Source organism: Callionymus lyra, chromosome 8, assembly GCF_982586985.1.
Source record: "Callionymus lyra chromosome 8, fCalLyr1.hap1.1, whole genome shotgun sequence".
NCBI lineage: Eukaryota > Metazoa > Chordata > Actinopteri > Syngnathiformes > Callionymidae > Callionymus > Callionymus lyra.
The window spans coordinates 21,340,418-21,357,041 of record NC_141825.1 but is presented as its reverse complement, the minus strand read 5'-3'; the positions used below and the strand labels follow the sequence as shown (position 1 = coordinate 21,357,041).

Genomic DNA, 16,624 nt, shown 5'->3' with positions numbered 1-16,624 from the left:
CCAGCTGCACTTCTACTACTAACCTGTCGGGGTCGCTGTTTCTTCCTCTGTATTTTTCCTCCTGGTCCTTCTCTCCATCGCTGCCTCCTCCTCCTCCTCCTCCTCCTCTCAGCCTGCCTTCACTCCCACCTCCTTCATCCGACTCCGATGCTAGTAACACCGGCAGGTTCACTTCTGGGAAGAGGAAGAAGATCTCCATCATCCTCCACATCTTCAGCGGACCAGGTAACGGGACGCGGCGGCTTCCGGTGGGTGTACGTCGGTTACGTCAAGTGTCTGATGCTGGAGCTAGAAAACCACCTGCGAAAATATAACCCTGACGTATCGACTATTGATAATTCAATATTACGAAGTGTCACTCAAGTGTCACTTCGCTTAAATAATCTTAAATGTTTGATTTTAATTTTTTAGTTTGCTTCGCGTTCTAACGCGGCACCTTCTAATATCACTACGCTGACGGCGTGATAAATCAAACTGTACATTTTCCACTCAGTGTTCGTGTTTTCAAATGTGATTCTCTGACCTTTTGTCAGTTTTTTATCTCATTCGTCCCCGTAAAAATGTAACGTTGTTGCCGTGAAAAGATGAAGCGTCCTTCTCTGACAGGCGGCACCGCGGTCGCCTCCTGCCGGTGTATGCTTCCGCGGAGCGAGAGGGATTATTTAGTGGATCCAAGAGTACACACCTCCTCCTTCAGGAAACCATTCATGACGTAAAATATCACCTTTTTAAGACCGTTATTGTCGATTCTACGTATTGCTTGTAGCGATTTTACATGTTTATACTGAAGGACATTATATGTTGAACAGTTCTGGTTAGCCAGGGTCACAGGGAGAAGGGATTCAGTGACGTATGAAGAGATGAATTACAGATTTTTTCCCCGCTGGTTTAAACATGTAATAACTAAAAACCCACCTTTTTTTAAAAAAAAAATATACATTGTAATTAACGGTGTCCTTGAGTGATATGAAAGGTGTCTTTAAAATACATTACATTATTATAATTACATGGTATTTACCGTTTCACTATTGAGAACGAATCTTCCACTTTGTTTATAAACGTATTTTTTTTTAAACTTTTTTTAAATACCACATCAGAAACACTCAGACACAGAGGTACCACAAAGTCATGTTTTTATGTGGATTTGTCGAGTACCTTGATCAGAAAGATAAGGGAGGCAATAGTATTTCTGTAGTGTGTTTTCTCTTGTAGTTCAGGAACCTACTTCATAATGTAATATATATTGTATAGGAGAGGGAACTTTGGTTATTTTTTGGCACTGGCCGAAATGCTTCTTTATTATAATTATTATAATTATTAAAACGTTTTTTTTTTTCACTGGAATTTTTTTTTAATTGTTTTTTTTTTAAATAAAACTGCTTGAAGTGGAAATTTACTGACGTTAAAAAAATAATCTCAAAATTTTTACAATGTTTAATATAATTTTCTTTTTGTTAAAATAAAAAAAAAGGAAGTAGTTGAGGTATCGGTATCAGTACCGGTATGTAAAAAATGTTGATAGATACCCAGCCTTAAATATAACGTTGTGAATATGTTGAAGTCTATGTGATTATTTTTCTGGACAGACTCTCAAAGTCCAGGCTGTCAAACTTAATCACACAAGGGGCCAAAATATTTTAACAATTTAAGTCGTGGGCCAAACAAAAAATATATTTCCCCAACTTTGTGTAATAGGAAGTATGAGTCTGACAATGTCGTCTTTTCGTCTATTTAAAGATGGATGAAGGGAATCGGAGCCGCTTCCTCTTGCTCTTGCAGACTAACTTTCCACTTTTACAAATTTATAAAATCTTGTGAAGTTTCAGCAGGTCAGGCTTATCCTCAGTAATTAAGTATTATTTCATGGTCGGCATTATATTTCTTCAGGGGCCACATTATATATTATATATACTATTGCTGTTATAAGGGGCCGTCAAGCCAAAAGAAGGAAGGGTACAAATAAAGAATTTCATATAATGGGAAAATTTGATAAAATTGCATTTTTATTTTAAATATTTTACTATTTAAATTAAAATGCATCAAATGAATAACAAGTGTTATTATGCCATCATTTTATTTTATTAATCTAATTTATAATTATTTTATATACATTTTATTTAAAAATATTCCATAAAGCAGTACGAAAAGTACTACACAAAAACGGACAAAAAGAGGGGAGAAAAAAGATATTCAAACAAAGATCTTTAGGAAACTATACATAGAAAAATGCATGGTAAAGAAGAGAAATTAAGATCTGCGGTGAATAAATTGTGTAATATTTAATTTCATATACATTTTATTTAAAAATATATAAAAGCGCAACAAGAAAAAATATATCTAAACAAAGATCTTTAGGAAAACATCATTAGGGTTGAACTAGCAATAGTATTGATGGAAAGCGATTTTAAACATTTATAAAAGGCCAGTTTTCAAGTATTATTTTAACTTCATCCGGTCCGCATAGATGGAGTCAGGGGGTCTTGGGTGGCCCAGGTCTGGTCTGGGTGTTATTATAAGGCCGTGCACTATTATGAAGCACTGGAGTCCTGCAGCTCTGAAATTATTAATGAGGTTAGTCATCCGTGGGTGTAGAGTGACATGATGTTCTGTCCATTGAAAGCATAGAACCCCAGAGTCATCTTAAAGGAACCCACAATAGTAGATCTTCTTCCTGCCTTTTCTGAAATTCCTCTGGGCCTCATGGAGGTTACATAGGCATCTTATTGATCCAGTGCAAATGAGGCTTTGCCGGAATTTTTCACGGTTGCGTAGCCCTGATGTAAACAATGGCAAGGTCGATCGCCTTTATTGACTTTGTGAAAGTGTCCTTGAAGACAGTAGGCATCAATGTGTCCCCACGTGACCAGACATCACAGTGGTCTACAACCATGGACCAGTACTGGTCTGAGAGGCTTTTGTTAGCAGGCCACACAGGGAGAAAATGGTATTTATATAATTTATTTTCGATTGATCATTACTGTCTAAAAGGTGTTTTGTTTTGAAAAAGAAAGATTCTATTTTAGGTTAAGGACCCCTGGTGTGTAAATCAAAATGTCATCTTTATCATTCGCCGTGCGTCTTTAAGGGATTCCAAAGCCAGAGGTTAATGTCACCTGGTCACATTTATGTAATTATTTTGCTTACTATGACAGATGTATATATAATCTTTTAAATGAAGTAAAAAGTTTAGGTGGATTCTAGGCAGAATTAATTTTATTACGAAAACAGCAATGCTTGATTACCTCATGGTTCCACAATCTTTTTTTGCGCCGACCTTCAGATATTTTTCAATAAAATTGACGTTTCAAGAGTCACAGGGTTATTTTATTTAAGAGAAAATAGCTTTTTTTTTTTAACGAAATAAAACAACTCTCAGACAGTTATATTTGATAAAACAGAAATGATATCACTTTCTTTCATCGTGACCCGTGACCTTCGTGACCCTCACAGATCTGTATCGGTCCCTGGACCGGGGGGCTGGGAATCACTGGGTTAACTGATCAAGATAAGCATGATATGATCTGCATATTATTTCAAAAATATTGTCATGAAAGTCATTTATTTTATCATCCCTAACAAATATATAGCTTCCAAGAAAACATTATTGATCCTATGGTTCAACAGGATTGTGTGTGAGAGAGAATCATCAAGTTATATATGATCCTAGAACAAGGTGTTCAGCAATTGATGCAGAAGTAAAGCACTAATAAAGTTGGAAGATATCATCTTAATAAATCTCATATTCGTCAAATGACAGCATTTGTTTTCACTTTTTTTTGTTAATATAAGGAAAGGAACTGCAAAGTAAACTATGTGGAATTATGATCTATTATCTAACCTTAGAAGAATCCTCTTTATCAAGGTGTGTCTCGTATTATGACCAGTTTACTTAAAGGGACAATTCACCCAAATTTCACTCATTTTCTACTTGCCTTCATATCGATTTATGTTTGGGATTATTTTTAGATCTGCGTGGAGTTTGTATGTTCTCCCTGTGTTGCGTGGGTTTACTCCGGATACTCCGGTTTTACTTCCACAGTTCAAAGTGATTGGGAATTTGGGGAAATTGTCCATAGGTATGAGTGAGTGTGTGAATGTTTGTGTGTCTTTGTTTGCCCTGCGACAGACTGGTGTCCTTTCCAGGGTTTCCCCCGCCTCACACCCGAAGAAACAGAGATAGGCTCCAGCCCCCCCTGATAAGGGATTAAGTGGTAAAGAAAATATAAGTTATAAGCAGAAATGTTATGTCCATATGATGGTGCTCACTCTTCTTTGCACAAGTAGAAAATAAGTATCACTTTAAGAATCTTTTATGACTCCATTGATGCTTATTATATTGACTAATAATACACTGGAACAACATTTTACATCTACCTCTATCTCTAGATCCAACCATGACCTACTAACAGGGGAGAAAATGTCAGTGGTTTCATTAATCAGAGGAGATGCTGCATTGGTTCGTGCAGGATGGAGGATGCCATGTTGCAAAGTGAAAGTCACGCAGGTCAGGAATCCCTGTAATCCGCAGATTGAAACTGGAATCTTCCATCCAGTAGAACAGTGTGTACAGTTGCAGCAGTCACTTGAAAATCAGGATGTGTGTGTCCAGGTGACATTAGAACCCACTGGGTTTACCTGTGGCAAAAAGGGAGGAGCTAAACCAGCAGCACAGAGGGAACATTTTTCTCCTCCTGGGAGGTTCCTATCTTTGTCTGGTGATTACAACAATGTGTAATTGTGCTGGTTAAGCGACACGAACTTGATGTCATGAAAAAAAAATAATGCTTCACTCAATCGCTCTAGCGGGACCAAACACTGAGGATTATAATCCTGATGCTGCAGAGCAGTGCAGATAGTAATCAGATTTATTCGTCACGATTTTCATCCCTTGTTTCCGCTTTACCGTCTAAAAATAGATCCAATGAATCCTTCAAAAATGGCATCACAACTAATCCAGATGTGTGGTTAATTGTGGAGGTAGACAGCTGTGAGTTATGCAATGAAAGGGTGATGATGAAGGAGGAGGAGCAGTGGATGTGATAACGGCACACAAGGTGTATTTCAGATGATGTGCTATACTTGATGTCTTCAATACTTGACAGTTGAAATGAAGATTTGAGTGGACAGAGTGATGAGCAGCAGTGTAGATGATCTAGTGTGTGTGTGTGTGTGTGTGTGTGTGTGTGTTACACCCCCCCCCCACCCATCAGCGGCTCAGAGTCCACGGAGAATTTATCAGGATCAGTTTGTGCGAGACAGATGGACGAGGGTGTCGGCGAGCGAGTCTTACTTTCTCTCCTTCGCCAGTCCGAGTCACGTGATGGACTTCTGACCACCACAGTGGCCTGCTGGTCACGCCCCCCTCATTGTCAGGCAAATCCACGGACGGTCAGTGTGAAACGGTGTGTGCAACTGAAGGAGAAGAAAAAAAGAGTTTGTCCTGGTTCAGGTAGAGACTTTTATTTAATTGAATATCACTTTTGTTGTTGAATTTTGAGCATTTTTCTAATGTAGAAGTTGGTTTCCTTTAGTCGACAACCTTTATTGTAAATTACTTTTTGATTTTCATTTGGCTTTTCTAATGTTTTACTCTCGTGTTTTGATGGTTTGCTCATAACTAAGATGCTAGAAAGACATACATGCATTATGTCCTGGTTTATCAATGAACTCCTCAACTATCACAAGTTAAAGATAACATTACAGAAACTAATTGAAAAAAATACTTTAATCTGAACATTTCAGTGGGATAATTAAATTGGAAAAAATGCGCATTATCACTGCGCTCATCATGCTTTCAAAATATCTTCAAAAATATTTCATATACCGTCACTCCATGGACTAATTCCGCTGACAGTGCACTGTGGTTGTTTTATTGGGTTCTTTCAAAGCCGTTATCATCCGTAGTAATCTGTTATCAAGTGTTTCCGGCGGCTAATTAAAGGGTCGGGGTCACAGGTCCAAAGTTCTCAAGTCCAGGTTTGTTTCACAATCATCCCGTCGGTTGTTCATCAGTGCTTATCTGCGTCAGAGGGGAGAACTTCAAATATGACCCGTCAAAGTTTGCGGGACGGCCCCTCGGACCGGTCAAAGTACATGTTGGTGAGAGTCATTGAAAAAAACCCATTGGACAAGTTCATATTTGTGTGTTTAATGCAGTCTTCTGGTAGTCCGGGGTAGGTGAAGCAAATAATCCCTCACTTGTCTGTCAAGTCAACCAAACGCCTTATTTTGCAGATTTAGGAAAACTGAAAAAAACAAACGGGAATAGAATCAAATATGTGAAAATAACAACAACCTACATTTAAAACTGTAATCATTCTGTTTCCATTTTTTGCACCTTCTTCACTTTTAAAACCTGATGTTGGTTTGAACTTATTAAGGCTAAGGGCCTGGTATCGAACCTCGGTTCTTTTTGGAATCGACTAAAATGCTTCAGAAGTACTGAGTACCAAACATCCTATTGAAACTTAATAATGTGTGGATTTGTCACTTGTTGGCAAGTGTTCTTTTGCAATTTGAGAATTATTTATTTATTTTTTCTGCAAGAGAAAAAGCTTAGATTGGAAATTGACCAGAGCTGAAAAATAAAAATAAAAATTTGTACTATGTGTAATTTCCTTTTTTTGTTGTTATAATTGATCATATAGAATTGGTATCGGAATAAGTATTTTTCAGGCACCGGTGAAAGTATTGGTATCGAACATTTTAGATCGATACCAAACCCTAGATGAGGCTTGATACTGTATCATGATACAGTGTCTTCACTACACAGCTGTTTCATGAAGCCTCATCCACCCATCACTAAAATAAATATAAATAATTATGCACTCTAGTATTAGTTTGACCCCCGATTTTGCTACCAAAATGTATATCTCTTTATCTAATGTGTTTTGTCATTAATTTAAAAGTCATTTTTGTACCTGCTATCATTACTGTAACATTAATCCGTCTTATTGTATTCAGTGAAATAACCTACATTCTATTTAATTAGTTTACAAGTAACAATGTCAAGACGAAAAGTTTTATTTATCCTTACTTGGAAGGATAAATAAACTGACTGATAGGAGACAGGAATATCTTTCGTAGCTGAAGAAGTCGAAAGGGATTTCAAGGTATCATTTTTAAAATGTTACCAAAACGAAAGAAAGAAAGAAAAAGGAGGAGATGAGGGAAAATTGATCTGATGTAATTAAGGTTGAATTGTGGCTACAATAATTCGCCCCCTCAGCTACTACCCCAAACGATTACACTGAAGTTAGCAAATATGAAGGTCAGCCAAGGTTTTAGATGACACTTTTGTGAGTAACATTCTCTGAACTGTGTCAATATTTAACATGTATCCAAAACACTTACTTACTCTGTGAATCTGTGATCACATCCCACCTTAGTGTGTAACATGTCACAAAGAGTACATCTAGTTGGTGAGAGAAGCCACTGTGGCGTTCTAGAGTCGATGTGACTATGACTTGAGGTGATGTGACGACCAGTATGTTGGGATGTCAGTATAGTCCTGCCGAGCTGGAGATGATGTTGGCAGCTGGAGGGGATGCAGTCATGAAGGGTGACTCATGTGAAGGCAACGCTGCTATTTGCATCCCATGCATTGTTTTCTAGAAATCTGCAGCAAAACGGAAAAACTGTGGCAGTGTCATATATTGCATGTTGATACTGAACTAGGGCTTTGTTTTGGCAAGAATCTGACGATAAGTTACAGGGGCAACGATACGATATATTGTGATACTGCAGTGACAAGGATATATTTGTAGTATTGACAAGTACTTGACTCTGGTGCTTCAGAATTTACAGTCCACATGACTCTTGACGTAGTCTTAACTGCTTTCATTTGTTTTCTAACCAAAATATGTCCAAACATCAGCTGCTAAAAGCTGCTGGAGTCGACTGTATCCTCTCGTCCTCAGTCATGGCAGGTTTTCGTTTGTCCTTTAGCTGCGAAGGATGGAATGACAGCTGCTATCTAGGGACCAGAAGTTTAATTGCAATACAAAAGATAACAAACTGCTTGAATATTTGCATGTCAATTGTTGATAAAACTACAAAAATAAACCAATGTAGTGCGGTTGAGATACTGTACCTTGACAATTTTTAATATATATATAAGACTATCAATCTATTCTTACACCTCCATTGATAACTTCATTACTTTATTACTTTTTTTTAGGTCAAAGTCTCTTAGCGAAAACTTTTCTAATAGTATTTAATGAAATTTCTGGATGCAAACGAGGTGATGATAATTAATCTTAGGAAGATTTTGAGGTTTTCGTCATTCACCTGTATGGCTTCTAACCGCTGCTGCTCACAACTGGACTTTATAAGACACAACATTCAATCAAAAGACAAAAATGCAACAACTTTGATGTGACTATCGTGTCACATTGTTTTCCAAAGACACCAAACCAATAGCAAGGGTTTGTGTTGCGTTCATTGTACGACAACATTAACTTGTGTTGTGCAGCCAGCTTGTTTGTGAAGAGCAGGTCTTCAGTGGCCTGACCCCCCGATGGTCACCAGGGGGTCTGCGAGTAGTCCAAGCTCAACAAAACCCGGGTCACAGCTGCGTTTCATTCGCCGCCGTGATCTCCGAAGCCAAACATCAACACACGCTGTGCAGGCTCCTCTCGGCACAGTTTCTGGGGCGCCTTGGATGTTTGCTGTTGTGGACCTTTTGTGCAAACACACACACATGCTCACCAATGAGCTCACGAGTCAGCAGAGATCTCACACCAATGAGCTCACGAGTCAGCAGAGATCTCTGCCGGAGAGTCGTGACTCGTGACTGAGGCGGAGGGAGGGGGATCGTGGGGAGGTGTTGCAGGAGATGGGCTGCAGATCGTGGTAGGTAGATGGAGTGGGTGGAGATTGAAAAGGGGGAAATGGAAACATTTTTTTATCATTGAGAAAGAAAAATGAAGAGCATCATCAAACAATCTTTTTTTTTCCCCCTGAAATAATTGCTGCCCACGAGCTGTCCTGTTTATGTCGACGGATTTAAACCGTCAAGGACAAGCTGACGTAGAGACAACCTCTACACACGACTTGAATACAAACACAATTAAATACGTTTTTACTTATTACTGTAAAAATATAGTATTAAATATGAATTAAGTCTAAAGGTCACTATGTGGTCCTTGTTTAGTGTCTGTGATACTCAGGCATGTAACAAAGTTTAGTCGGTAATCTTTTTCTCTAAAATTTGAAAACCATGCCGCGGTCGGGCGTAATACCCTTTTATCCTTCTGACCCTCTTTTATCTGAGGCCTCTATTTGTTTTGGGTCAGTACACATCTGTCGGAGGAATCTGTCCTGTGAGTATCAGCTGTGTAACCCATAGCAGGATGAAGTCCTGTCTGGAAAAATGTCAGATTTAACACAGACTCTGGCATAAATGAATCAACCTGTTAAATATTAAGAACATTGTGTAGTATTTATTATAGTATATACAGTAGAGTGATGGCTTTTATGTGGCCCACCAGACAAGATGGCAATGTTTAACAGCTCATTTTCTTCTATTCGCTACATTTTTTATCTTATAATATCCCTGGGCAATAGTGGGTACTTCAGCTAATATTCAATATTATTTGTATTTTTTTTTAATACAGTTTTTTACACAGAGTTTGATATTCAAATTCCAATATTTAAAAAGTACATTTCCTGAATTCCATCTTATTAATTATTAAATCATTCATTCTTCTTGTCAATATAAAAATGTTGGCGTTATACTGCCAGCATTAATGTAAACATTATTGAATTCAATTATTCAAATTATTTAAATTATTAAATCAAAGTTTCCTTATTTGAAGTGTTTAATTCAACCATTCAATCCACTGATGGTAGTGATATACTCCCATAAATATTGGATCCATGAGTTTTAAGAAAAATGTCACAATACATCAAAATCATGGCCTTTGCATTTTTCTTTTTAAATTTTCAAGGTGGTTTTCTATCTCATAACAATCCCCGGGCAATGCCGGGTACTTCAGCTAGTACATTTTGTAATGATACTACTCATTTTGACCACAATGAATTGAAAACCAACAAATTGGTGTATATATATATATATATAAAAAAAAAAGTTTTTCATTATCAACATCTAGTCAATTATTTTCACAAGTTAAATAATAAGCATTTATTTATGTTATCTATGATCATGAATCTTATTTTGTCTGGTTATTTGGTCCAATATGTTCAACTTTTTTTTGCCAGATTTCAAGATACTTTAACAAAGACAAGCACAGAAGACTACGAAGACGGAGCATTGTTCAAACCAACCTCGAGCACACCTGCAAGTGAAGAAGAAAGTGGCCATTTATTGACCGTTTAACAGACCGAGGACACATTTTCAGTTAAATGGCTGACAAACAAATCAGGTAAGAGTTGCTACAACTGTGTGACACTTTCCTTTCACTCGAAAAACTTAAATCTCTATCTTTTGAACGATACAGTCTGCCTGCCAAACTGATCAATGGAGGGATCGCCGGCCTTATCGGAGTGACCTGTGTGTTTCCCATTGACCTGGCCAAGACTCGGCTGCAAAACCAGCAACATGGCCTTTACACCAGCATGTAAATGTCGCCTCTTTACATACACCCGGGATTTGATTGAAGGTTGAACTTAAGCTGTATTTGCATTGTAGGTCCGACTGCCTCATCAAAACCATCCGGTCTGAAGGGTACTTCGGGATGTACAGAGGTAAACATGTTGTTGTTCTTAATGACCGTAGTTTCTGTCGACACTGCCTTTTTAATCGTTTAGAAAGAAGTGTAACGATTTCCTTTTAATTTGTGACACAGAAAATAAATTCAGTACATTTTTGTTCTCACCTCCTCTAACCACCCACCATCATCTCCTCTTGTTCTCTCTTGTCATCTAACAGGGGCCGCTGTGAACTTAACACTAGTCACACCAGAGAAAGCCATTAAATTGGCCGCCAACGATTTCTTCAGGCACCACCTCTCTAAAGATGGGTAAGACGGAGACATGGTGACCACGACTTACACTCCAGCAGAGATAAACCCTCATTATCTGTGGACTTTTATACTTTTATATTTTGTGAAAAGAATTCTGACAGAGAAGAAAAAAAAGGAATTTAACTTTCATGTTCGCAGTTCTGAATATTACAGAGTAGACACGTTTTTTCTGATATCAGAAGGAATTTTAAGGCAATGTTTTTTGATTGACAAAATATTTATCACAATTAAAATTAATTAATGTGAAATCAAAACCCCAAATCTCTCTCTCTGTATATAAATTCATTTTAGTTACAATATAAATATTTTAATTTAAATACTAAATATTGAGTGAAGATTACGATTGTTTAAAAAATGTAATTAATAATGAATACATTTGTATGGATTAGAATTATATTTATTAAATTAAGCTTCAAATTATGCATTTTTGGAACCCTTTATAAACATCATATATCAAATTACATCAACAAAAAGACGATATATTATTTAAGCCATATTATCTTTAAACATTTTCGTGGTCAGACCAAAAACAAAAGCTCAATTAACAGATTTTTGTTGATCTAAATATTTCATATGAGTAAGAATGTGCTCTGAATACCTTTATTTGAAATCTTTGGACTTAATTTTACCATTTATATTTAGGTTAAGTGTGGTTTCACGTCATATCTTAAATGTAAGAAATACTTGTTAAATCATGAAAACACATGTCTATTCATTTTTATATTTGGGGCCCCATTTTTATGAGCTATTGTGTTGCCATCATTACATTCTCTCTGTGAGATTTCTCTATGAAGATCAATAAAATATATGAATTGATTGACATTTGACATTTGAGTTCAGAAAGTAGCTTGTATGAGACGGCCTTCATAAATCAAATTCCAAAGTGGCCAAATGATGTCTCGTATATTAGTGGTGTCGTATGGGAGTAAACCAGTAAAGACCTACTGACCCCCGTTAATGCTGTGCACATAAATAAACCTCAAGGTTCACCAGGCTTCTCGTCACTATGGCGACACACACGCCGGTTTATGAATGATTGACTCGTCTGGCTCAGCTGCTTGTAAATTATTTATCTGCCCTTGTGTCTGACATGTTGATATGACAGAGATTAGCATCACCGGCTCAGGTGGCGACGGCTCGGCTTTCACAGACATGCTGGACGAAAAAAAAAGAAAAGATGGCCGACGTAATCGTTCTGTATTTCTCTCACTTGCAGGAAACTCACTCTGGTCAAAGAGATGCTGGCTGGTTGTGGGGCAGGAACATGTCAGGTGAGTCAGTGAGGTGTATAAACTACTTCCTGTCCTCTATCGTTTCTTGCTCATGAACAAACCACTGAGCTTCGTCTGTCTCTTCCTGGAGCGTCAATGCACGCAACAATAAATGACCATGAAATGTACTAGTTTTCTCCACAATCATTATGTTTATTGATGGTGTTACATATGTCAAACTGGTCCAGAAAAGGGCAGAGACGGTGCAGGTTTTGGATCCAACCAGTCAAGCACATATTGTTTAAACCTGATCTGTTAACTCATGTGTGCTTGACTGGTTGGAACAAAAACCTGCACCGGCTCGGCCCTTTTCTGGACCAGTTTGACAGCCCTGTGTTAGAGTGAATGACAACACTTGTCGACTCTCATTCTGTAAAACATGACAAGATTAAGGGTATCACAACCTGGATTAAGATTTGCACCCTTTAATCTGGTTAACTAGCCACTTCTGCTTGGATTACAGAAGGAAACAAGAGTTGTAGCTGAAGGGTTTGAAGAATTGTCAACATGTATTCTAATTATTCCTCATCTCAAACATCCATTTTCAAATATTTAATATGCTGATCATGTCTCTCCAAACTCCAGATCAACCTCTTTTTTTCCACCCTTTTCTAGGTAGTTATCACAACTCCTATGGAGATGTTGAAAATTCAGCTCCAAGATGCTGGAAGAATTGGTAAGAAATTAAATATATCTTTGAAAATAACGTTTTTATATCGTCGCATTTTGAAAATGTGTAGAAACAGCGGCCTCTTGTGGTTGCACTAGTTATTACAAGAATGCAGACGTTGACCTCTATTTTCTCCGGGTTGTTGAATCTTGATAAAGGTCCTAATGAAACACTATCTTTATTTATTTGTTATCTATAGCTGCTCAGAGGAAGCTGATGCCAGAGACGGTCGCAGCAGGAAGTGTGGAAGCCAAGTCTCAGACGGCCATGCAGCTCACAAGGCAGCTGCTGAGGGAAAAGGGCATCGCTGGGTTGTATAAGGGCCTCGGAGCCACATTGCTCAGGTAGGTCAACAAAACTTAATCATAGATCTTCCACGTCATTTGTCAAAAAGTATGTCCAATGCATTTCTCAAACGCAGGGGCCTAATGTGACGCCAACTCATTTTAAGTGGCCCTTGGGATGGTTCGCTTAAAATCAAAGTATATTGATATTTATCTTGATATGGTGACTTATACAAATGCCAATGGTTAAGTTAAGAAATAGAGACAATTTGAAACAACTATAGAGATTGCTAAAATATTGTGGAACTGTGTAATTTAGTTTGATAACAATGGTAAGTAAGTAAGTATTATTTATTTATATAGCGCTTTTCTAGACCAGGGTCACAAAGCGCTTTAACAATCAAAACAATACTCAAAAAAGTATATATTTTAAAGATCAAGATAATACTGAGAACAACACAGGAGTTCCAGAAAATCAAGGAAAAGCCTGAACAAATAGAAACGTCTTAAGATGTTTCTTAAAGGAGTTAGTAGATCCATCAAGCGCAAAGAGAGAGAAGATCGTTCCAAAGATTTCTCTCCTCTGGTCCTGAACCGTGTTCAGGAACCATCAGTAGATTCTGATCCACAGACCTCAGAGCCCGAGCTGGGGTGTAAGTCTGGATCAGATCAGTGATGTAAGGAGGAGCCTGACCATGAATAGATCTGAAAGTAAGAACCAGAATTTTAAAGTTGATCCTGAAAGAAACTGGAAGCCAGTGAAGAGTTTTAAGGGGCCAAACAGTGGCTATTTTATGAAGCCCCAGAAATGATGTGGTGAAAAAAAAAAATGTGATCGCAAGTTCATTTAAATCTTTTATATATGGATTGAATTGTACCCCTCACTGTACGTCATTTACCCCTTTTCATGGGTAGAAAACACAACTCCGGACCTAAAACCCCTGCATTTGAGCCGAGACTCACCATTGTTATTTTTATGTGATTACAAATATGTATATAATTGTGATTTGGCTATTTTTACATTTTGTTATTGGCCACAACGAGAGACATTCTTTTGAGGAATAACTAAACCTTAAAGAGTTGGCTAACACTCGTTTTTTTTTTTTTTTTAACAGAAATAACTTATATTCTCACATAATTGACATTGACTTTATTCTAAAGATTGTACTCCCTTAGTATTTCTACAATGTGTTAAACTAGAAGAGAGATATTACATTGTATTTTTTAATAATCTGAATATTTAATAATAAGTCATGGCCACAATTTGATTTTTTTTTCATGTCATGTCTGGGGCTCCGTACTATTGTTAGGGGCCATCAAGCACAAATCAAGTAGCGAAAAGTATAAAATAAATAAATATGACATTATATATAATATAATTATGTAAAAATATATTTTTCAAAGTATTTTATATAACTTTAATTTACTTTTAATGTGTGAAATGTCCCTGCTGTGGGATCAATAAAGTCTCATCTAATCTAATCTAATATAAAATAATTCCCCCAAAATCTATTTTTTATATCCACTTTGTATTCACTTTTTTATTAACTATATGTTCTTTTCAGGGCAATAGTCATATTCAGAGACTAGTAATAGAATAATAGAATTAAATAAAAAATAAAACGGTCATTGTCTACATGTTATATCTCCTCATTAGGGCCACACAAAAACAGTCAAAGGCCTGATGTGTTCCCAGGTCTGATCTAATGTGTGTTATCTAATATTCAAGGACTTGTTAAAGTGGTCTTGATCTGTTTCCAGGGATGTTCCGTTCTCTATCATCTACTTCCCCCTCTTTGCTAACCTGAACAATCTGGGGAAAAGAGGCATCGAAGGTCCGGCTCCCTTCTACGTGTCCTTCTTCTCCGGCTGTCTGGCCGGGAGCACGGCGGCGGTGGCCGTCAACCCTGTGGATGGTGAGCCCTGACCCTGTAGCCAGACCTCCTGAGAACATCCTGAAGTCAACTCTGTGTTGCAGTGATCAAGACCAGGCTGCAGTCGTTGAACCGTGGGAGTGCGGAAGACACCTACAGCGGAGTGGGAGACTGCATCAGGTGCGCATCCTTGACTGCACCGCTGCTTGTTTTTGTCTTTTCTGATGATTCTTTTCATCCTCACAGGAAAATCCTGCGAAACGAAGGGCCCTCGGCCTTCCTGAAGGGAGCCTACTGCCGGGCCCTCGTCATCGCGCCGCTCTTCGGCATCGCCCAGGTGGTCTACTTCCTGGGCGTGGGTGAAATGATCCTCAGCTTCTTGCCTCAAAAACAAAAATAAGACGTCGCTACTCTCTCCGCCTTTTTTTCCCGGCCCCCATGATGCATCTCACCAATCACAGAAGGATTGATTGAATTCCGAGGGAAGTTTCGGTTGGATAACGACCGGTACATTTTGTTTTGTCTTGAATGTCCAATGATTATGATTATTATCGAGGGGGAGCCTTTGTTTACCGAGCTGCCTGCAGGGGTCAACCTCATTTCATGCTCAGCAAGCTCGCTGGATATGAAGCCACAAATATCCGTTAATATCAAACACGTGTCGCGCGCTGCCCTTGATTGCTGCAGGGTAGCTATCCTGTCGACTACTGGCTTACGATAGTAAATTATGACTTCATTATTCAGCGCTCTGAGGGGGCTTTCACACAGTCGAGACCACGCCACGTGCTGGTGCACCCGATTTGGCTTCTGTCATACCATTGAATGGGCGCATATCCTCATATTATCATCCATTTATATGGGCCAGTAGGGCCCTATTCTACCTACTATATTGTCTCGACCGGGTTCCGATCCAGCGTCCCTGGGGGCAAAAAAACAACAAAAAAAACAAATGTTCAATTTGCTATCCACTGAACTAAACCCTAACCCTAACACTAACCCTAACCCTAGGGTGTTTAACCCTAACCCTAACCCTAACCCTAAACCTAACCCTAACCCTAACCCTAACCCTAAACCCTAACCCTAACCCTAACATTTTATTTATTCCGTTTAAAGACAGATAACTTTATCTTTCTTGGACGCAAACCGGAAAGATACGGAAAAACACGAAAGGATACGGAAATACCGGGTTAGGGCTAGGGTTAGGGTTAGTACCAGGTTAGGGTTAGGGTTAGGGTTAAAGACCCTAGGGTTAGGGTTGGTGTCAGGGTTTAGCTCAGTGGATAGCACATCGACATGGTCTTTTTTTTGCCCCCAGGGACGCGGGATCGCAACCCGCTCGAGACAGGGCATTAATAACATTGGGTCAACCAGATGAATGGCTGATAACAGCCTATTCTACATGCTAGTAGGTAGAATAGGGCCCTACTGGCCCATATGAATGGATGATAATATGAGGATTTGCGCCCATTCAATGGTATGACAGAAGGCGAATCGGGTGGCTATTTAAAAGAAAAAGAAAACCACGCTGGTTCATTCTATT

The 16,624-nt window shown here is 38.4% G+C and overlaps 1 protein-coding gene across 2 annotated transcripts; it reads left to right on the top strand.

The window, feature by feature from the left end:
- The first annotated feature begins 78 nt into the window (after window positions 1–78).
- slc25a22a (solute carrier family 25 member 22a) lies at window positions 79–16,146 on the top strand. 2 transcript variants are annotated; one of them, XM_087797534.1, is made up of 11 exons: window positions 79–248; window positions 10,222–10,385; window positions 10,461–10,580; window positions 10,652–10,707; window positions 10,892–10,982; window positions 12,202–12,256; window positions 12,872–12,932; window positions 13,126–13,270; window positions 14,972–15,126; window positions 15,189–15,264; window positions 15,331–16,146. In XM_087797534.1, exons 2-11 carry the CDS (start codon window positions 10,366–10,368, stop codon window positions 15,482–15,484), a joined length of 933 nt encoding a protein of 310 aa, XP_087653660.1. In that variant the 5' UTR covers window positions 79–248; window positions 10,222–10,365; the 3' UTR covers window positions 15,485–16,146. The 2 variants fall into 2 exon arrangements, with proteins under 2 accessions (XP_087653660.1, XP_087653659.1); XM_087797533.1 differs by having other exon boundaries at window positions 12,202–12,260; window positions 12,876–12,932.
- The last annotated feature ends 478 nt before the right edge of the window (window positions 16,147–16,624 follow it).